The 21,900-nt window shown below is 43.0% G+C and overlaps 1 protein-coding gene across 3 annotated transcripts in view; it reads right to left on the bottom strand.

Annotated features, from left to right (window-relative positions):
* Positions 1–21,900, bottom strand: part of FBXO16 (F-box protein 16) — a 40,741-nt gene that overhangs the window by 9,033 nt on the left and 9,808 nt on the right. For 2 of the 3 annotated variants that reach the window (XM_036379646.2, XM_036379645.2), the window contains exons 3-6: positions 14,082–14,288; positions 13,042–13,206; positions 10,511–10,719; positions 4,249–4,336 (exon numbers count right to left, since the gene is read on the bottom strand). In XM_036379646.2, the coding sequence (XP_036235539.1) occupies positions 4,249–4,336; positions 10,511–10,719; positions 13,042–13,206; positions 14,082–14,288 (669 nt within the window). The remainder of the gene's footprint in view (positions 1–4,248; positions 4,337–10,510; positions 10,720–13,041; positions 13,207–14,081; positions 14,289–21,900) is intronic. The other variant, XM_036379644.2, reaches the window with a different exon arrangement.

The raw sequence follows: 21,900 nt of genomic DNA, 5'->3' as shown, positions 1-21,900 counted from the left end.
TCCTGTCAGCTTTTCCCACCTCCTGGAGATGGGATTTTGTCTCAATTTCCCATCAAAATGCTGTGGAAAAAATGCACTTCTGCCTTCACATCCCACAATCTCATGACCTTAGGACACAGGCAGGGAGGCAGGGAGGACTGATCCTGTAAAAAAGAAGTTATTTAAGGACTAAAAATAATGTTTAGAAGGGCTAAAAATAATTTGGGAGCAGCTGTGAGGGTGGGGCAGTGTCTGGAGCAGACAAAGGCAGAGGCAGCCCAGTGATGCTGACATGGATCCACCCATTTGACCTTTCCCATAAAATATTTGGGAATTTTTTCCCCTGGATAAAGAGGGGCAGGAATTCCCTGGGCCCTGCACAGACGTGGGGGTTCCACGTGCAGGACGTGGCCCTTCATTAGAAACCTAATTAACTCCAGTCACTGTCATTTACTCTTTATTCTAATTGGGCCAATTGACTTTCATTTATTCCAAATGAAGAGCCAGCCTGGCCACATTTTCTGCTTTCCATGATTAGCAACAAAGCCCAGACCCTCCCAGCTTTTCCCATTCACCACATGGAAACCTGGAGCCAGTGGATGTCCCCTTAATTAAGTTTTTATTCTTATTTTTTTTCCTCATTCACCACATGGAAACCTGGAGCCAGTGGATGTCCCCTTAATTAAGTTTTTATTCTTATTTTTTTTCCTCATTCACCACATGGAAACCTGGAGCCAGTGGATGTCCCCTTAATTAGGTTTTTATTCTTATTTTTTTTCCTCATTCAGCACATGGAAACCTGGAGCCAGTGGATGTCCCCTTAATTAGGTGTTTATTCTTATTTTGGTGGAGCCTCCTGAGCTGGGAGCTCCATCTAATAACCCCTTTTTACATCTTCATTGTTGGCTGGAATATTCTTTATTCTCACCTACACCCTGCTCTTGGATCATTGATCTGTTTGAGGGTTTCATTTTAATTTGAGCTCGGTGTTTGCTCGCCTTGGGCATTTCTTCTTTCATCCCAGGCTATTCTTCTTCTAAGGATTTGCTGAAAGATTTGCACATTAAGCTTCTTTATTTAGACTTGATTAAATAAGAGCCTTTTCAAAGGCCTTTCATTTCAACCAGGTTTCCCAATGCTACCTTTAATAAGAAATGGAAATTAATTTTGGATTATACCTAGAGAATTTTTTTTTTTTTTTCCTAAGGGATCAGCCTGGTTTAACCTCAGTTTTATTGTTTTTAGTGCTCATTTATGGCTGCCCAGCCCTGGCACAGCTGCTCAGGGCTCCAGAGGAGTCCCCATCTCTGGAGGAATTAAAAATCCCTGTGGAAGTGACACTTGGGGACACGGATCAGTGGTGGCAGGGGATGATCTTAAACATCTTTTTGAACATCAGCAATTCCACGATTCTCTAATTTTTTATCACTCGAATGCTTCCTGATTGGAGTTGCAGCTTAATTAATTTGAAGATCACATAACTTTGCTTAAAATCCAGAGAGAGAAAACCAAATTCACTTTTTTTTTTACCCTGAGCTGAGCTCCTTCCACTGCTGGCCTGGCAATAAAACAACTCGAAATTGGGAAGTTCTGGTGGGCTGTTGGAGCCCTGGATGCTGAGAATTTTAGATTTTATGTGACTTTTTGGCAGGAGAACATTGCATTTGACCTGAGGCCGTGGAGAAAGCTTCCAAAATTAAATTAATTAATTCTAGAACTGGGATTGTGGCTGTGGAGTTTGAATAGAAATGTGTAATATCACATGGTGGAAAATTTAGAGGTTGAAGTTTTAGAATATAGTAATATATATATATAAACAAGATGGAGGGTTTAGGGCAGAGGTTGGTCCTTCTTCACCTTATTCTCCATGGTTTTGGGTGGTTTTGTGTAATTGGATAAAAAAGCCCACATTGCAGGCCATGGGTGGTTGGTTATTGGGTTAAAAGTAAAAATAATTCAGGTGTCATTTCTTAACTGGAAAATTTATCCTTCAAAGGCCTTGGAGAGGGAGAGATAGGGCTCCATTTTTATTTTGTTAGAGTCAAGTGCTGCAGAACTCAGGGGTTTTGAGGCTGTAAAATAGATAAAAACCAATAAACTTCTGAGTCCAAACAAGAAATACCATCAGGAGCTTTTAATCCTGAGCCTGGCAAAAAGAAGTGAAGGGCTGCCAGTGTGAGGACACCGAGCGTGCAGGCCCTGAGACAGAGGCCCAGTATTGACATTTTCTGTGCCCCAGCAGTGCCAGAATCCATCTCCTTGCGCGCGAGGCTGGATTTGGGTCAGGAGGATGCCTCCCCATCGGGGAGACAATGCCTCTCTTTTCTGTAACCCTTTTCTAGCTCAGCTCCCAGGCCTTGCCTGCCCTCCGTGCTCGGGGAGCGCCAGGTCTGCGCCCAGAGCCGCTGAGCGCGGCCTTCTCCTGCCGCCTCTTTGTTTCCAGAGCCCGTGGAGCTTTCTGGAATGCCTTCCCTGGGCTCCTTTCATGGCAGGATGTCCTATTTTAGCACAATGAGCTCTCAGTGTTAAGGTTTGGGGCTGCTCGGGCTCGGGGCGTGCAGAACCAACGAACGTCAAACGAAGTGGTGAAATTTTGGGAAGGGTTGCAAAAGTCACGGAAGAAGTGGGGCAGCACTTTGTAAAAAGCATGAAAAGGGATTTTTGGGGGGTAGAGGAGAGGTAAATTGAGGTAAATTTGAGAGTTTTTTGCAGATTGAGGAGTTCTTGCAAGACAATGGCCACATTCAGCCGATGCACAATCCAGCCGGGACAATGGACACAAACAATGGATAATGGACATATTCAGAAATGGGCTGGGTACATCCTCAAAAAAGAGACAAGAAGAGGAGGCAGCAGGACTCAGCAAGTTTGTAACAGCAAGCTTGGGAAAGTAAGAAAAAAGTGAGCCATGGGTGGGCCAGACGAGCACAGCAAGAAAAATGAGATGATCCAATCAGCATTCTAATTTAGATGTGTGAACTCTAGGGTTAACCAATCATGTGTTAGCTAGAGACACGTGGACAGGGGAGATTTATTATAAAGATTATTATAAATATAATAATAACAATTATATAATATAATAAATATAATAAAAATTATAAAATAATAAAATATCTTTTTAGGGATAAGAAATTTGGCTTCATTGGATCATATTATGGTTATGGTGTGACGTCCCTGAACCTCCATAGTAAATGAATAAATTTAAAACTCAGCAAGTTTGTCAGCAAGCTTGGGAAAGTAAGAAAAAAGTGAGCCATGGGTGGGCCAGATGACCACAGCAAGATGCATGAGAAATTAGATGATCCAATAAAGAGATTTATTGTAAATATAGTCTTTTTAGGGATAAGAAATTTGGCTTCACTGGATCATATTGGTTATGGTGTGATGTTCCTGAACCTCCGGACCCCACAGTAAATTAATAAATTTACAGGGTCACTGTAAAGAAATGAATACATTCACAGGGTCACTGTAAATAAATTAATAAATTTATAGGATCGCTGTAAATAAATTAATAAATTTACAGGGTCACTGTAAAGAAATGAATAAATTTACAGGGTCACTGTAAATAAATTACAGGGTCATTGTAAATAAATTAATAAATTTATAGGGTCACTGTAAATAAATGAATAAATTTACAGGGTCACTGTAAAGAAATGAATAAATTTATAGGGTCACTGTAAATAAATTAATAAATTTACAGGGTCACTGTAAATAAATTACAGGGTATTGTAAAGAAATGAATAAATTTACAGGGTCATTGTAAATATATGACAGGGTCACTGTCAAGAAATGAATAAATTTATAGGGTCACTGTAAATAAATTACAGGGTCACTGTAAATAAATGAATAAATTTACAGGGTCACTGTAAATAAATGACAGGGTCATTGTAAATAAATTAATACATTTACAGGGTCACTGTAAATAAATGAATAAATTTACAGGGTCACTGTAAATAAATGAATAAATTACAGGGTCATGTAAATAAATGAATAAATTTACAGGGTCACTGTAAATAAATGAATACATTTACAGGGTCATGTAAATAAATGAATAAATTGACAGGGTCATCTCTGCCCTGACAGTGCCGTCCCTTTCCCACCCACAGCCATGTCTGGGATCATTCCCTCAGAGCAGCCAGCCCGGGGCGGGGGGTTTGGTGTCCTCCTCCTTCCCAGATTTTTCCCTGAGGGAAAATCTCTGAGCTCCAGCATCCCTGGGGGTGCCTGCACTGCTGGAATCCCCCCTGGTGACACTTGCAGGGATTTCACCTTCCGGAGCCCAGTGGATCCTCCTCTCTTCTTCCTCTGGGCCTCCTGCCTGCTCAGGTCCGGGGTGTGCCCTCCTCCCTTCCTCCTCCTGCAGAGCAGAACGCAATAATTTCAATAAATGCCCTGCACTTGCTGCCCTGAGGGCGATAAAAGTCAAATCCTTTGGGATGTTGCCCCCTGAAAAGATAACACATTTTTTATCTTGCCCCAAAGAGCACGATCGGGGCCCAGGGGAAGGTGGGAACTTGATTTTTTTTATTTTAAAGCTGTGATAAATTCTGGCACTCAAACATAAACTCAGGACTCAGTGATTTAAGCTAAGTCTCCCTAAGATTGTTACAGCTCCTTGGGGAAATCCACAGGAAATTAAGTTGAGCTGAATCGATTTGGGAGTTTTCAGTGAAGTCTGTGTGACCTGAAGTGTAAAAAAGGCTGGGGCTGCCCCTCCAACAACATTTATTCACTGTTTGCTGTAGCCAAATAATTCTACACATGTGTTTGCATATTTTTGGTATTAATTCATGCACCTGCTATGAAATTCAGCACAATTAACTGGCCGAACAGAATATTCCAGAGTGTGAAAATTCAGTGAATTGCACTGGAATATGGCCAGCGGCCACATTTTTTTTTCAATATCAGGAGTAAAATCCAGACTCTGAGGCATGATTATTTCTAAGCACTCAGGCAGATTCATTATCCAAAGGCATTCATTCCACATTCAAATTCCATGATATGGAATCTGGAATTTTAAAGCAGAAGCTCTGAGGGGTTCTCCCAGTGAAAAAGCGCAGGAGGAATACAAAACCATGGATATAAAGGGTGGAAATGGACTCTAAAACAGCTTTTATCCTGTAAAAAACCAGGATTACACCACCAGCACATGTCCAGTATTCCCTCATCCCAGTCCAGGAGCATAAAGTCAAACCCAGCATTATTTCAAATAGGAAACTGAGGAAAACCACAACCTGTTTATAAACACACAAAAAAACCCCCAAAACCAAGGGAGAAGATTCCATCCAAAATATTCCAGCTGGGAATTAATTGGTCATTTTGGTGGACCTGGCAGTGGTTGGACTTGGTGATCTTAAAGGTGTTTTCCATCCTAAATGATGCTGTGACCTTTGGGTGGAAGGCAGCCCTGGCCTTGTGACTGCAGATATTATTGTAAAATATAATTGTAAAATATAATTGTAAAATATCATTGTAAATTATTAGTGTAAATTATTACTGTAAATTATTACTGTAAATTTAGGTATCTGCTGCTGTGTTCTGGAGTTCAAATTGTGGTGTCAGGTCACCCCCACAACCCCAGCTCCAGGTCAGGAAAACTGAAGAAGTGAGGGAGAGGAAAAAGGATGGCAGGTCTCACTCCCAGTGCTGAATTGCTGTTTCTCAGCCCCTTTTCCTCCTTTAAGGTGTTTTCCATCCTAAATGATGATGTGACCTCGGGGTAGAATGCAGCCATGGCCCTGTGACTGCAAATATTATTGTAAAATATCATTGTAAAATATCATTGTAAAATATCATTGTAAAATACCATTGTAAATTATTACTGTAAATTATTACTGTAAATTATTACTGTAAATTTAGGTATCTGCTGCTGTGTTCTGGAGTTCAAATTGTGGTGTCAGGTCACCCACACAACCCCAGCTCCAGGTCAGGAAAAGACAAGGAGTGAGGGAGAGGAAAAAGGACGGCAGGTCTCACTCCCGGTGCTGAATTGCTGTTTCTCACCCCCTTTTCCTCCCTTAAGGAATATTTTTGATTCCCACACAGCCACAGGGAGCTGGGCTGGCTTTTGAGCAGCGCGAAGAGGGAGAGAGGAGCGAGGGGATGCGGGAGGACGGGGCTGCTGCGAGTCCTTCTCACGCGAGCAATTCCCTCTTTGTCAGGAGCGGGGGGCCTGCTCCCAGCAGAACAATTAACCGGAATAATTATTTTCTCGTCGGGTAAACACTCCAGGACAATATGCAACTGTTTTTTAGAGGCAGCTCGTGGCCATAAATCCCCCCAGAGCAGGGGAGGGGGGAAGGACGTGGCGTTGTGGCCGTGAGAAGGAGCAGGGCCCTGTCTTGAGGCGCGAGGCCGCGGCCTTGGCGCGGCTCCAGCGCTCTCGGTGGAATTGGAATTCATTATTCATCATCAAGTGGGAGGCAAATCTTTTGATTTATTGGCAAGCAGCAGCACAAACAGCAGATGCCTTCCAGCAGAACTGTGCACGACAGAAACGCCCTCCTGGGCCTCTGGAGGCAGATCGGAGCCCCACAGAAAAATTTCCTAACTCGCTGCAGATAAAAATCTTTCACTTCCCCTATGCAATATTTCTTTGTGCCCAGAGAGGCAAATCCTTCCTTGCTGATCTCTGGAGGGTTTGGTTTTTGTTTTTTGGGTTTTTTTTTTTTTTTTTTTTGTCTACAACAAAAAGCTGCTTGGACAATTCAGGCAGAAAACAAACCAGACCTACCAGAAATCATGGCTGTGATAAATGACAGCACCGATAGTCACAGCTATAATTCTATTGAGGGGTTTTGATAACCCCTTCCAGGCAATTTGTAATGCAAGCCTGTCTGCATCTCCTCTCTATCACCTCGCCACTCCCTTGGCTGCACGTCTGGTCCTTGCTGTTCTTAATTTACCTGCTCAGTGACTGGGAAGCTTTTCCCACACTGTCCCAGCTAAATCCAAAACCTCCCAGGGAAACTTATTTAGGATCTCTGTCCCATCTCCTTCACTCCCTCAGGGGGGTTTTCACTGAACTCCTGGGCACAGTTTTTAGGCTACAAACTCCTGCCTTTCTGAGCAACCAGCAAAGAAATCCAGCAGGAACAAAAAATAGGTTTCAGTGATGATGCAGATTGCAAATGAATCCCATCTTTTAGGCACTCCCCAGCTCTGGGCCAGAGTTGTTGTTCTCCCCAGTGAGCACTGCCCAGCTGCTGTCTGGAAATGTATTGATCTGTTTTTCAAAGCTAAAGAGCCAATTATGGTCTCATAGCCTGCAGAATGTGTTTTGTGTTCCCACTTAGAGGACTCCATTTCCACCGCACTGCTTAATTGAGAATTGACTGCAGCTCCTTCTGCTTCCTGTATTTCTCTCTTTTTTTTTGGCTGAACAAGGATGAGTTCCCTGCTAGGAATTCTCAGCAGTCTTGTTTTGGTGCTGCTGTGGGAGGGAGAAGGCAGCTGATGACTCAAAAGGCCAGCCAAGAAACAGATGAAAACTCTTCGTCATCACAGATGACGAGAAGTGACTTTTTCCATGAGCAGTTTTAAACTTAAAGAGATTTAGATTAAATATTAGGAAAATAATCCTTCCCTGTGAGGGTGTGGAGGTCTTGGTCTGGAATTCCCAGAGAAACTGTGGCTGCTCCTGGATCCCTGGAAGTGTCCAAGGCCAGGTTGGATATTGGGGCTTGGATCAACCTGGGACAGTGGAAGGTGTCAGGGTTGGAACTGGATGAATTTTAATGTCTCTTTCCACCCAAACCATTCTGGAATTCCATGAACTCTGCCATTTAAATGTCAATATTTCATCTTGATGTGATGAGCAGCAGAGTCCTCCTCTCCCTTTGGACCAGAAAACAACTGCAGAGCGAGGTCGAGCTGCGAGGAGATTTTAACCAGGCCCAAGAGTTAGGAAAAACTTATTTTTGGCGGATTACCTCTTAAATTCTGCAAAATCCAACCTGGAATTAGGGAGATTAGGCAGCAGCCAGTGACTCCTCTCACACCTTGCTTTGATGGTGGCGTCAGGTATTCCTTTGATGTGATCCTGTTTATTCACAAGGAATTCTCCACAGCTTCCAAGGCACTCAAATAGGAAAAAAAGGTTTTGTTGGCTCAGGGACTCTCAGTCAAGGTGCTGGGCTAGAAGAGCTCCCTGCAGTCCTTTTCTCTCCACCATCACTTTGGGTTTTTGCGAGTTCTGCCACGTCCTGAAGGAAACCCCCACACCCCTGTTCCTTTCCAGACCGCAGCAATTCCCTGCCGGATTCCCTTTGGCGAACCCCTGGAAATCGCTTCTATTGTTGCAGAGTCTCGTTTTACAGCGCTCTCCTTCCTCCTGAACATCCATTTTACATGAGGAGAGGTTGTTTTGCCCTTGAGCTCCTGGAATCCGGCGCATCTGAAAGGAGAATCGCCGGCGGGGTGGGAGATTTTTATCTCGGGATTCTCTTCTGCCTTCCAAGCTGAGCCCTGGTCAGGCAGGGTCTGAGGTGGATTCCTGGGAGGCTCCAAACCAAGATTTGGCACCCCAAAGGGGCACCAGGACCACGGTGATATTTTCCTGCCACTCCCACCAAAACCTGGGGGACGCTCAAGGTGTGACACTTCAGGGATGCAGCTGGAGAACTGAATAATGATATTTTTTCCGTGCTCTAACAGCCCCAGAATTAATTTCCTTGATTCCCAATTCCCAAAATTGGTGAAGTCCTCCCACAGAACCTCAGTGGGAGGATTTTTGGGAAGGCACAGCAAAGCGTCCCTGCAAAAGAAGCACCAGAACATCCTTGTGGGAGTGGGAGGCTGGGTCAGCACCTGAAATGGTGCAGCACCTGTGCTGCTGAATAATCAGCACAGATGAGCCTGAGCAGCAGCAATTACCTGCAGCTTAAGGGATATTAAAGGCAGATCCTCAATAAACAGGCAAATCTCACAGAATTCCTCTCTCTCCTCAAAATAATCCTCTGTAATTGAGGATAAATGGCAGATTTGCAGGAGCACTTGGCATTAAAACATTCCCCACTAATGGAGACGGGCTGGGATCTCACTGGGGAGAGGCGAACAGGGAGTGTATTTATTATTTACTGTTCCATTATTTCAGGTGAATTGTTTTCACCTGCTCAATGCTGGGACAGGCGACTTTTAAACTCTTCAAACCAGTCTTGTCCCACTTTTTTTCATGGCTCAGGAGAATCCTGAACCTCCCAGAAATGGCACAGCAGAATCCTGAACCTCACAGAAACCTCTGGGAGCTGCTACACAAAACCATTGAGCACAGCTGCCAAACAACACCAGGTTTGTTTGCAGCAGGAAGCAAGTTCGGTGCAAATACTCACTAAAAAACCTCAAAGAACGCGACCCAAAAAGTGGTGTTGGAGTTGGGAAACATCCCACAGAAAGAGGGTGAGGTGGAAACTGGGAAGCTCTTTGAAGTAGTGCAACATCCAAGGAGCAGGGGACGCGGATTAAAACGTGATTCATAAAAGGCTTTTGCTCGGGGAGCTCCCGGTGGGTTTGGGAAGGAGCTCCCACAGTGCTTGGCCAAACAATCCCTGGCTGGGGTAATTCCTGAGCTGATTGTTCCTGAGTGCAGGGATAATCTTGGCTCTGGTTGGTATTTATTTAAACAAAACCTGGGTGTTTTTTGTTTTTTGTCGTGGCTCTGTGGGTTCCCAAGGTTTTTGTTGGCACGGCCCAGAGGAATCTCCTGCTCGGGCTGTGGGTTCCCACAGAAAACAGGGAATGCTCAGGAGGATCCATTGCCTCTTTGCCAGGCTTGGATTAATGGCAGCCTCATCCTTGTCACACCAGCTGGGCTGAGGTGACCCCTGGGAAGTGTCAGAGGTGGCATTTCCAGGGATTTACACAAGAAAAGGGTGAGCTCTTCCCACAGGTCACTGCCACACCCTCCCTGGGCTTGTTAATGCACAGAAAACTGACCCTGGATCCGAGGTTTGGAAAATCTCTGATGCCAGAGGTGCCAAAGGAAAACCTGGGGCAGTTCTAACAGTGCAAAGCTCTGCTTTGGGAGGGAAATGCCAATTTTTTTCCCCATGTGGATAATCCTGGGAGCCCAGGAAGAGATGGATGCAGGCAGAGCAGACACAAATACCATTCATCACCTCCATGCCCTGACATCCTCTTACACCTGCCCTGCAATTCAATCATCCCAACCTCCTGTCAGCCAGGAGATCCTCCCAGAGACAGAATTACATTTCATCACCATTCATTCATTCTTCCTCTGCCCCTGTGAAACCCACACATTCCTCTCAGCCTGGCAGGTTGATTTGAAAAACTCTCCAACAAACCCTTGGCCTGATTCCTCCTGTTCCAGCTCTGCGCCATCCCCCAGGAGTTCCACCCTGAGCTCAGTTCTGAAAACAGAACTGAGGCATAACTACAAGAGTTGTGCGGAGAGGACACAAAGCGGCAACTTTGGCCCAAAACCCATCCAAAAAAAAAAAGCCAAAAAAGAGCAGGAAAATGGGTTTGTGACCAGAACAGGCAGAGAGGGACATGGAAAATGTGAAACTCTTACGCCTGCCTGGCCTGCTCGATGGGGTGCTGGTTGTCCAGGTAGTTGTAGCGGATGGTGTCCGTGGGGTTCCTGTCGGATGAGCGCCAAGGAGGGAGCTCCTTTTTCCCCCTGCTCGTCCCCAGCCCTGCCACAGAAAGTTTCCTCCTCTCTGGGACGTTGCTTTTTACTGGTTGCACGTCAATAACGATGAACTCGTCCTTGGAAGGAGTCTAATTAGGGAGGTGGAAGGAAGAAAATGAGTTTTAGCCTATGATGAAAATTAGACTGGGATAAATTTAGAGTTGTAATCATTGGGGATTAACTCAAAATTTTGGTCTCTGTGGGCACCGTTGTGGTCAGTGGCAGAAAGAGGCACCCAAGCCCTATAATCCACATGAAGATGAGCTGAGCTGCTGTTGAGCTGCATCAGCTTCTCTCTATCAACTACAGAGAGCCTGATTTAAAGCCAGGCTTTGCTTTAAATTAAAGAGCTGAGCTTTGAATTCAGGCCAGGAGGATCCCCAAAAAGATCATGAGGCAGAGGGGCTGGGAGCCAGGCCCCCCAGTTTTCCCAGTGGGGATGAACACCCGTGGAGGAGGTGTGATGGCTGGGGAGGCTACCTAGAACAGAGATCAGACAGGGTTAGAGAAATAAAACAAATATTTATTAACAAGGCCTTCCAAGGATGCATCTTGGGCAGTGCAAGGGCCTGGTCAAGGCTGTACCCAAGATGGACAATGGGTCACTGTTGGATTAAGCCCTTTTCTGACCCAAAGATGGGGCAACTGAGAGGCATTTTAAAAACTTTTATTCTATTTGGAGTCTCATGTGAAGGACGAGACAATACAGATGTTATAATTCATGCCATCACAATTAGAAGCCAAGTATTGCTTAATTAAAATACATTATAAGTGTTTCTTAACCTATCAACTTTTACCACACCATACTATAAATACCTTAAAACCAATCATCTAAAATGACCCTTTGTGGTTCTTACTACAGTGCATCTTTCATAGTTTTATTTCTCTAAAGTATCTAGTCTTATTTGTAATGTTATCTTTTGAAACTTGTTTCTAGTTCCATTCCTCTCTCAACAGTGTCTGTCCTGTTCCATGGCATTTCTGAGTCAGCATTTCTCATCTCAAAGTGTGCACACAGATGTGGGAGCTTCTGTCAGGCTTTGAGAATTCTCTACAAATCCTTTTCCCACAGGTCACGAGTTTTCACACTTTTATCAATTTTGGGCCATTTGAATATTGGGGGTTGATTATTCAATTAAAGCTTCAGGTAATGAAGTCACATCCTCCCAGTTTGCTCCCATCCATTTACACTTTTTGGGGCCTGAAGCTACAATGGTGACTTTGGTTTTTGGGTTGGAAAAGGATTGTTTTGTCTAACTCAGCTGTGAGGAGTTGAGTTGAGTTAAACACTGTTGGAGCCCTGGATGCTGAAAATTTTAAATTTTCTGTGCTGAAAGTCCAACAGACAACAACAAGACCACAACAAGAAAATTTTAAACTTTCTGTGCTGAAAGACCAGCAAGAGAACATTTTATTTGACCTGAGGTTGTGAAGAAAGCTTCCAAAATTCAATGATAGAACTGAGCTTGTGGCTGTGGAGTTTGATTGGAAGTTAGTGATATCACAAGGTGGAAAACTTGGAGTTTGGGGTTTTAGAATATAGTAATATATATAAACAAGATGGAGGTTTTAGGTTGGTGGCTGATCCTTCTTCTTCTTAATTATTCAATTACATCTTCAGGTAATGAAGTCACATCCTCCCAGTTTGCTCCCATCCATTTACACTTTTTGGGCCCTGAAGCTACAGTGGTGACCTTGGTTTTTGGGTTGGAAAAGGATTGTTTTGTCTAACTCAGCTGTGAGGAGAACTTGCTAACACTCTGTGTTCAGTTGAGTTAAACGCTGTTGGAGCCCTGGATGCTGAGAATTTTAAACTTTCTGTGCTGAAAGTCACAGACCAACAAGAGAACATTTTATTTGACCTGAGGCCATGGAGAAAGCTTCCAAAATTAAATGATAGAACTGGGATTGTGGGCGTGGAGTTTGATTAGAAGTGTGTAATATCACAGGGTGGAAAAATTAGAGTTTAAGGTTTTAGAATATAGTAATATATATAAACAAGATGGAGGTTTTAGGGTGGTGGCTGGTCCTTCTTCTTCAGGGGTTTGGGTATGGACAGAAAAGTCCACATTGCAGACTTTGAGTGATTATTGGGTTAAAAGTGAAAATAATTTAAGTGTCATTTCTTAATTGGACAGTTTAGCCTTAAAGGACCTTGTAGAGAAAGACAGTCAGCCATTTTGTAGTTTGTCAGCAAAGCACTGCAGAACTCACTGCTTGTGAGGCTGCAACACAGACAGTAAAAAATAAACATTTGAGTCTGAGCACGAAATGAAATCTGCAGCGCTTCAACCCCAGCCTTGGCAGAGGCAGAGGAAAGGAGTCACAGAATGGACACTAAAGCACTCGCAGGACACGAAACCAGCACAGAAAGTGGAAATTCTGGAAGCTGAGGCTGACGGCAGCAGTACCTTGGGCCGGGTGAGGCGCAGCTCCCTCACCATCTGGATGTAGTGGTTCTTCCAGACTCCCTGCTCCAAGGGCGTGGGGCAGAAGTCGAGGAGCCACCCGAAACGCAGGCACTTCAGCATCCACAGCTGGTCCAGCTCTGACAGGTACTTCCAGTGCCAGCTCACCTGTGAATGAATTCCCAGCCACTTGGAAACTTTGGGGTTTAAAGCAACCCAAGATTTTGGATAGAATTCCCACGTAATCTTAAATAAATTGAATTATTCTGCGCTGTTAATGCTGCATTTAAACCTTTGATTAAAGCTTTTAGACCTTTCAAGGCCTTCATGATGTGGGGCCCTTCCAACTCAAGATATTCTGTGATTCTAAGGAATTTTCTAACCTGTTGTCATGGAAAATTTGAGTTGCATCCACATGAAATGCTAGAGAAAGTTACTAAAGCAAGGCTTAGCCATGCTGAGATTATTAGATATTCTTAAATAACACAGAATATTACATTATCACAGTAATAATGTCACTGAAAACTGACTTATTAATTTAAAACCGCTTTGAGCACACAGCATTTCAGATTTTTTGAGTCTTAATCATTTTGCTCCAGAGCTCATCTGTAATTTTCTGCTTCTCCACATCCAACACTTGACCTTCAGGCATTTTAAAGGATCTGTTTTCCTTACAGGATCAAGTGTTGTTCTTTGCAAAAGCTCAAGTCAATATCTCTCAAAGAATTAAGGGCTCTGCACACAGTGCGAGGTATTTTAGAGGAATGTGATTTTTAGGAAGTTCCAGGCTTCCTTTCTGGGAATAATCAGCCTTGAAATGCCACTTTTAAAATACTTTAGAACTGAGCATTTAAAATTACTCATCAATTCTGTGAATCTTGGCCAATCTGGCTTAATTTAGGATCCGAGGAACGAGCATCACTAAGCATTCACCTAAACCTTCAGCAAAAATCAGTGTTTTCCTTTTTTTTGTTGTTGTTTTTTTTAACTGCTTTGTCCTGGCTTTCTGAAGCCCGGGCAGGTGCTGGCTTTTTTTTTTTTACCTGTGCACATCGACAGAGGCTCCGTGGATCCAGGAAGGAGAAGATGTACAAGGACAGGACTCGAGGGAGCCTCGTGGTAAAATCGACGGCCTCGGTGGGGACTCGGGCCTGGAGCTGCTTGGCACAGAATTTCTGCTGGGACAGGGAGCAGCGTTCCAGCAGGTCCACCAGGATCCTCCTCCTCTGGCCATCTGTCCACTTGTCAAACTGAAGGGGGGAAAAAAAAATTAGGAGTTTCAGATGCAGGGAAACCAGAAATTCAGCTTCTTAAAATAAAATGAGGTGAGGGAAAGCACAGGAGCAGCAGCTTCTGGTGACTCACTCTGAGGGAACAGAGCGCTGGGAACAAAATGGGGAGGCTACATGAAAAGAAACTAAAGCCACAGAATGATTTCTAATCCTCAAAGGATCCAGGATGGCCTAGGTCAGGATTAATTCAGGCTCCTGGGACCAGCTCAGGAGCCTTGGCTTCCCTCATGGAAAGGACAAGATTCAGATGGGTTTTTACTCATCTGAGCAGGCCCCAGTGATGAATTCATCTCTGATTCCTTCTCTGACACTTTCTAATCCTCAAAGGATCCAGGACAGCCTAGGCCAGGACTCACTCATGCTCCTGGGACCAGCTCCAAGACTTGGCTTCCCTCATGGAAAGGAGGAGATTCAGATGGGTTTTTGTCCATCTGAGCAGGTCCCAATGATGAATTCATCTCTGATTCCTTCTCTGACACTTTCTAATCCTCAAAGGATCCAGGACAGCCTAGGCCAGGACTCACTCATGCTCCTGGGACCAGCTCCAAGACTTGGCTTCCCTCATGGAAAGGACAAGATTCAGATGGGTTTTTACTCATCTGAGCAGGCCCCAATGATGAATTCATCTCTGATTCCTTCTCTGACACTTTCTAATCCTCAAAGGATCCAGGACAGCCTAGTCCAGGACTCACTCATGCTCCTGGGACCAACTCTGGGACTCGGCTTCCCTCGTGGAAAGGAGGAAACAGAAGGGTTTTTACAGGAGCAGGCCCCAGTGATGAATCCATTGCTGACTCCTTCTCTAACACTTTTTAATCCTCAAAGGATCCAGGACAGCCTAGGCCAGGACTCACTCATGCTCCTGGGACCAGCTTCCCTGAGGGAAAGAAGGAGACTCAGATGGGTTTTTACCCATTTGAACAGGCCTCAATAATGAATCCATTGCTGATTCCTTCTCCCCTGATGCTTTCTAATCCTCAAAGGATCCAGGACAGCCTAGGCCAGGACTAACTCATTCTCCTGGGACCCACTCCGAGCCTTGGTTTCCCTCATGGAAAGGAGGAGACTCAGATGGGTTTTTACAGGAGCAGGCCCCAGCGATGAATCCATTGCTGATTCCTTCTCCCCTGACATTTCCACAGCCCCCAGTGCTGCAATCTCAGAGTACCTCAATTTGTGAAGTATTTTTCCCTCACAATCCCCCCCCACGGGCTACGAGGAGCGGCGCTGAGGGAAACCAAACGAGGAAAAATCCACAATGGCAGCAGAGTCACAAAGATTTTTCCACAGCTGATGACAGGTACCTAAAGAGGAGGATTGAATCCTCAGGGATTGCATCTGTGTGGGAGGAATTCAGGGAAGCTTTGCAGAGCTGGACAAACAGGGTGGGAATGACACAAGGACCTGTCAGCAGCCATCTCCTGGGAGGGGATGACCTCAGCCCCACAAATGCCTCAAATTGTCCCCACAAATGGCTCAAATTGTCCCCACAAATGCCTCAAATGGCTCCAATCTGGCTCCAAACCTGCAGCCCCGGTTGCAGCAGGGAGGAACAGCCCTGGGATGGGTGGTGGCCATGGGCAGGAGCAGCAGGAATTCCCAGTGGGAAGAGTGGGATGGATTTTGCTTCATCCTGTCTTACCAGAGTGTGTGGAGATGGGACAAGGGGAAGTGTGGAATTTTTTTTTTATTCTTTTTTCTTCTTCTTTTTTTTTTTCTTTTGTTTTTGTTTTTGTTTTTTGTTGGTTTGGTTTTTTTTTTGTTAAGGTCAGGATTAAATGTAGTGAGATGGTATTTCTTGTTTGGACTCAGATGTTTACTAGTTCTTATTTACATTAAAGTCTCACAAACTGGGAGTTCCACAGCACGACGCTTTAACAAACTAAAAATGGAGTTGTAGATCTCTCTCTACAAGGCTTTTTAAGGTTAAACTGTTTAATTAAGAAATTATGCTTAAATTATTTTTACTTTTAACTTAATAACTAACTACTTGTGGCGTGCAATGCAGTTTTTTTATCTAGTTACACAATACCAACCAAACCCATGAAGAAGAAGGATTAGTTTCCACCCTAAAACCTCTATTTAGCTTTCTATATATTACTATATTCTAAAACTTTAAATTATAAGTTTTCTACCATGTGATATCACACACTTTTATTCAAACTCCACACCCATAATCCCAGTTCTATAATTTAATTTTGGAAGCTTTCTCCATGGCCTAAGGACAAATGCAGTGTTCCTTTGGGGGTCAGTGCCTTTCAGCACAGAAAATCTAAAATTCTCAGCATCCAAAGTTCCAACATTGAAGGGTTTTAAACTCAAAGAGGAAAGGTTTAGGTGGGGTATTAGAGAGAAATCCTTCCCTGTAGGGTGGGGAGGCCCTGGAATGGAATTCCCAGAGAAGCTGTGGCTGCCCCTGGATCCCTGGAATGTCCAAGGCCAGGCTGGAGCTGCCTGGGATTGTGGAAGGAGTCCCTGCCATGACAGGGGGTGGAATGGGATGAGCTTTCAGTCCTTTGTTAAATGTGACCTCCAAAAATTAAATATAAATCTATAAATACAAATATAAAATAAATATAAATATAAATATAAATATAAATATAAATATAAATATAAATATAAATATAAAATAAGTATAAATATAAGAATAACTATAACTATAGATATAGCTAGAAATAGAACTAGAAATTTACTATTTTGAAAAATAAGAAAAAAAGTTCTCCCAATGTTTATTATTATTATTATTATTATTACTATTATTACTATTATTACTATTATTATTATTATTATTATTATTATTATTATTATTATTATTATTATTATTATTATTATTATTATTATTATTATTATTATTATTATTGGTAAATAAATAGTTTAATGTCCAGTGTCCCTTCTTTTCCCTGTCAGAATGAAATTAGGAACAGAATTCGAAATGCAGATTTTTTTTTTCCTCTGCTTCTTCCCCACCCCAAATCTAGGCTGAAATGGAGGACTGGCAGAGTAATAGTTTAAAATGTGCAGATGAAGGTAATTAAGAAGCATTTTCTCTCCTGATCATTTTTTAAGAACTCCTTATTTATTTATTTATTTATTTATTTATTTATTTATTTATTTATTTATTTATTTTCCCTTGGATGAATTCCAGTGCTGGAGAACAAACTCCAGGAAGCAAATTGCTCTTCTCCTTCTCACCCAACACCTCTGCAAGACCTTCAAGAAGGTCAGGGTGAAGAGAGTGTGGGATTGGCATTCCTGACATTCTGGAGAGATGAAAAGCCAAATAGAAAATGTGATGGTGTTCACATGAGGGAAGAGATGAGAATGTTGACTCCATGTTTCAGAAAGCTTAATTTATTATTTTATAATATATATTATATTAAAACTATATCAAAAGAATAAAAGAAATGATTTCATCAAAAAGCTAGCTAAAAATAAAAAAAATTAAAATAATAAAATTAATAAAAAATATTAAAAAACCCCAAACGTTTGTGGCTGACTGAGACAGTCTAGACAGCTGGACTGTGATTGGCCATTAATTAAATACAACCACATGGACCAATCACAGATCCACCTGTTGCATTCCACAGCAACAAATAATTATTATTTACATTTTGTTCTTGAGGCTTCTCAGCTTCTCAAGAGAAAAAAATCTTTAAAAAAAAAGATTTTTCAAAAAATATCATAACTGCAAGAAAAAAGCTCCCTGTCTTTTCAGAGAGGGAATTCAGGAATATTCCCTTTTTTTAAATCCCTGTTTTTCATTTTTCATAGAACTTTCAATTCTAATGATGCTTCTTAGCAGGCTGTTAAGGGAAAACTGGAGGAGAACCTGGGGATTTAGGATTGAGAAATGTTCCCCGGGAATAAAATCAGAGAGGTACCAGAGGGGGACAGAGGAGGTTCTGCCTGTCCCCTCCTCACCCTTGGCTTGAAACAAAAGGTTTGAAACCCCTCGAAATTGAAGATTTTCTCTGTCACACGAAGGGGGAAAACTTCTGCTCCCCACCCCTGATCCCATCGCCATCCTCTGCTCATTGAAACAATCCCCGATCACCAATTTGCACTGAGAAATTTCTGTGTGAGCTCCGGCGAGGAGGGAGTAGCTGGCTCAGTCTCTTCCACACCGAGAGATTAAGTGAACCAGTCAAAACAAATCCAGCTTCACTTCCCAGCCGAGGGAAGAGCTGCTCCTTATTAACCCTTCCCACCCTGCCAGGGTGGGGGAATTAATTCCTTCCATCATCCTCAGCCTGCCTTTAAACTCCATTTAAACCAGTGCCACAGCACTGGGTATTTTTATTATTATGGGTAAATTTGTAGTTTATATATATTAAAAAATATATAATATATTTATTATATGGGTAAATATATAGTTTCATGTCCAGTGTCCCCTCTTTTCCCCGTCAGAATGAAATCAGGAACAGAATTAATTCCTTCCATCATCCTCAGCCTGCCTTTAAACTCCATTTAAACCAGTGCCACAGCACTGGGTATTTTTATTATTATGGGTAAATTTGTAGTTTATATATATTAAAAAATATATAATATATTTATTATTATTGGTAAATATATAGTTTCATGTCCAGTGTCCCTTCTTTTCCCCATCAGAATGAAATCAGGAACAGAATTAATTCCTTCCATCATCCTCAGCCTGCCTTTAAATTCCATTTAAATCAGTGCCACGGCACTGGGTATTTTTATTAGTATGGGTAAATTTGTAGTTTATATGTATATAAATATAATATAATATATTTATTATTATGGGTAAATATATAGTTTCATGTCCAGTGTCCCTTCTTTTCCCCATCAGAATGAAATCAGGAACAGAATTAATTCCTTCCATCATCCTCAGCCTGCCTTTAAACTCCATTTAAACCAGTGCCACAGCACTGGGTATTTTTATTATTATGGGTAAATTTGTAGTTTATATATATTAAAAAATATATAATATATTTATTATATGGGTAAATATATAGTTTCATGTCCAGTGTCCCCTCTTTTCCCCATCAGAATGAAATTAGGAACAGAATTCAAAAGGCAGATTAGAAATGCAGATTTAATTTTTTCCCTCTGCTTCCTCCCCACCCCAAATCTCTGCTGACATGGATTTCCTCCCCACCCAGCAGCAGCAGCCACCAAGGGGTTAAATTGGCACGATTTGTCTCTTTTCCAGCACGAACGAGTCCCCATCCCACATTTGGCTGCTTCCTGCACAGCTCCTGCCCTTGGGAGCGATTTCAGCCGCCCAACCAGTCGGACTGGATTCCCCTGGCTTCTCCTCTTCCCTCTCCCCGCAGCTTTTCCCCTCTCGGGGCCTTCCCCACAACAATGTCACCGCGGGGACTGGGTGACATCAGGCCCTGCTGGATCGGTTTGGTGAAAAATGCGCGTGTTTTATGATTGGCTTTTGGCAAATATTCAGATGAATATTGTGTGTGTTGTGTTAGAAAGTAATGCTGGATTCATTCTCTTAAGGAGTGTGGTAAATAGAGTTTTAGGTTATAAAAAATGCTCAAATAGAAACTGTGCTATGTAGGATACTTTTTTTAAAAGAAAAGACTCACAGAGAAATAGCAGCCCCAGGAGACCTAAATCACAGAATTATTTGGGTTGGAAAAGACCTCCCAGACCACCAAATCCCACCTGGGACTGATCCCCACCTTGTCACCAGCCCAGAGCACCAAGTGCCACATCCAGACCTTTCTTGGGGACTCCAAACCTCCCAGATCAGCCCCACCACAAGCTGGGGACCAGTCCCAGGTGGGACTTGATGATCTTGGAGGCCTTTTCCCACCCAAATAATTCTGTGATTTAAGCTCTTGTTTTCCCTTGTGTCCCCTCTCTGTGTGGAACTGAGCCCTTCTCAGGCTCTGAGGGACACTCCTCCAGGGTGGTGGGGCTGATCAGAGAGGGGACACAAGGAAAAACAAGAGCTTAAATCACAGAATTATTTAGGTTGGAAAACACCTCCAAGACCATCAAGTCCCACCTGGGACTGGTCCCCACCTCGTCACCAGCCCAGAGCCACATCCAGGCCTTCCCTGGGGACTCCAGACCTCCCTGGCCACCCTTTCCATGGAGAAATTCCTGCTGATGTCCAACCTGACCCTCCCCTGACACAGCTGAGGCTGTTCCCTCTTGTCCTGTCCTTTATTCCCTGCATAAAGGGAATAAAGGATTTTTCCTGCCTGGCTGCACCCTCCTGTCAGGTGCACAGAAACAGGAATTAAATCCCTTCAGGTCACCTCATTCCTTGTTCCTCCACCTGTGTTTTATGGACCACAACACCCTGGGAGAGACATCAAAGATGTCCTGTGGCACCAAAATAAAATAAAAACAAAATGAAAATGTAAATCCCTGGATGCATGCAAGTAAAATCAGCAAGGATTAAACAAACAATTAAATAAATAAACATCCCAAATTTAATCCAAGCTTTATTTGGAAATCCAAATAAAGCTGTTCCAGCGGGGAATTCTCTGGATTTTGCTTGTGTCTAAATTGTGTCTCCATAACTGCAACACGAGCGCAGGCTCAGATCACTCCCTTCCTCTTTTGTGACATTTCTGTGTTTCATTAAAATGTGTTTTTACACCTCTTCTCCATCTTCCCTGCAGCATGGGGGTGTTCTCCATGTTTTCCAGACCTGCTCTCTCTTCTGATTTGTTCCCAGCTTTCCCAAAATGCAGGGAGCAGAACTGGGAATGACTCTGCCTTTGGAATATTTCCCTTTTTTAAGACGCTCTCAGCCCATATTCAATTTGTGATCCACCCTCATTCCCAGTGATTTTTTCTGCAGAGCTGCTGCATCCCCAGATTCTCTCAAATGTGAAATTTTTGGGTGTCACTCTTTCATGCAGCACTTTTCCTTCTCCCTTATCCAGCTGCAGACCTTTCCAGCCTGATTTTTAAACCCCCTAAACATTTCTAAAATTCAGGAAAAAGCCTAAAATTCTAAAATTCAGGAAACCCCTCCAAGCCTGGCACCATCTGCAGATAGAATCTGGGAATCATCAAGGTTGGAAAAACTCTCACATCATCGAGTCCAACCATTAAATGAGGATTTTTTTTCTGTTCCATCACCTGGATATCCCTGAAAATGCTTAACAGGAGTTAGGACAGGCTTCGACCTTCCAGTTTGAGGATAAATCCTTGACAGCTGCCCTGAGTGTGATCCCAGCCATGAAACCCAAGCTCCAGCAGCTCCATTTAGAAATTTGAAAATTTGAATCCCATTTGAAAATTTGAATCCCATTTGAGATTTTGAATCCCATTTGAAATTTCCCAATTTCACTTGGAGAAGGTCACGGGAGCCAAGGTGGAAAATCCAGCCAGGAGCTTTCTGAGATTTCTCCCTTTCCCAGATGATTCAGCACTCGTGAGAGTGGTTGGAGGAAGGATCTTCCCGGATTTTGGCATTTTTAGACACCCAGCAATTTCCAAGAGATGGGTTTCATGTTTTCCTCTTGCTGCCTGTCCCATTAAAAGCTGGTTTTTGAACAATAACCGCTCAATTATTTCATTTCCCTGAAATTCCTTATTATCAAAACGCAACAAATTATTGACAGATTGT

Source organism: Molothrus ater, chromosome 3, assembly GCF_012460135.2.
Source record: "Molothrus ater isolate BHLD 08-10-18 breed brown headed cowbird chromosome 3, BPBGC_Mater_1.1, whole genome shotgun sequence".
Lineage (NCBI taxonomy): Eukaryota > Metazoa > Chordata > Aves > Passeriformes > Icteridae > Molothrus > Molothrus ater.
The sequence above is the reverse complement of the archived record's forward strand: the minus strand, read 5'-3'. Positions and strand labels throughout refer to the sequence as shown.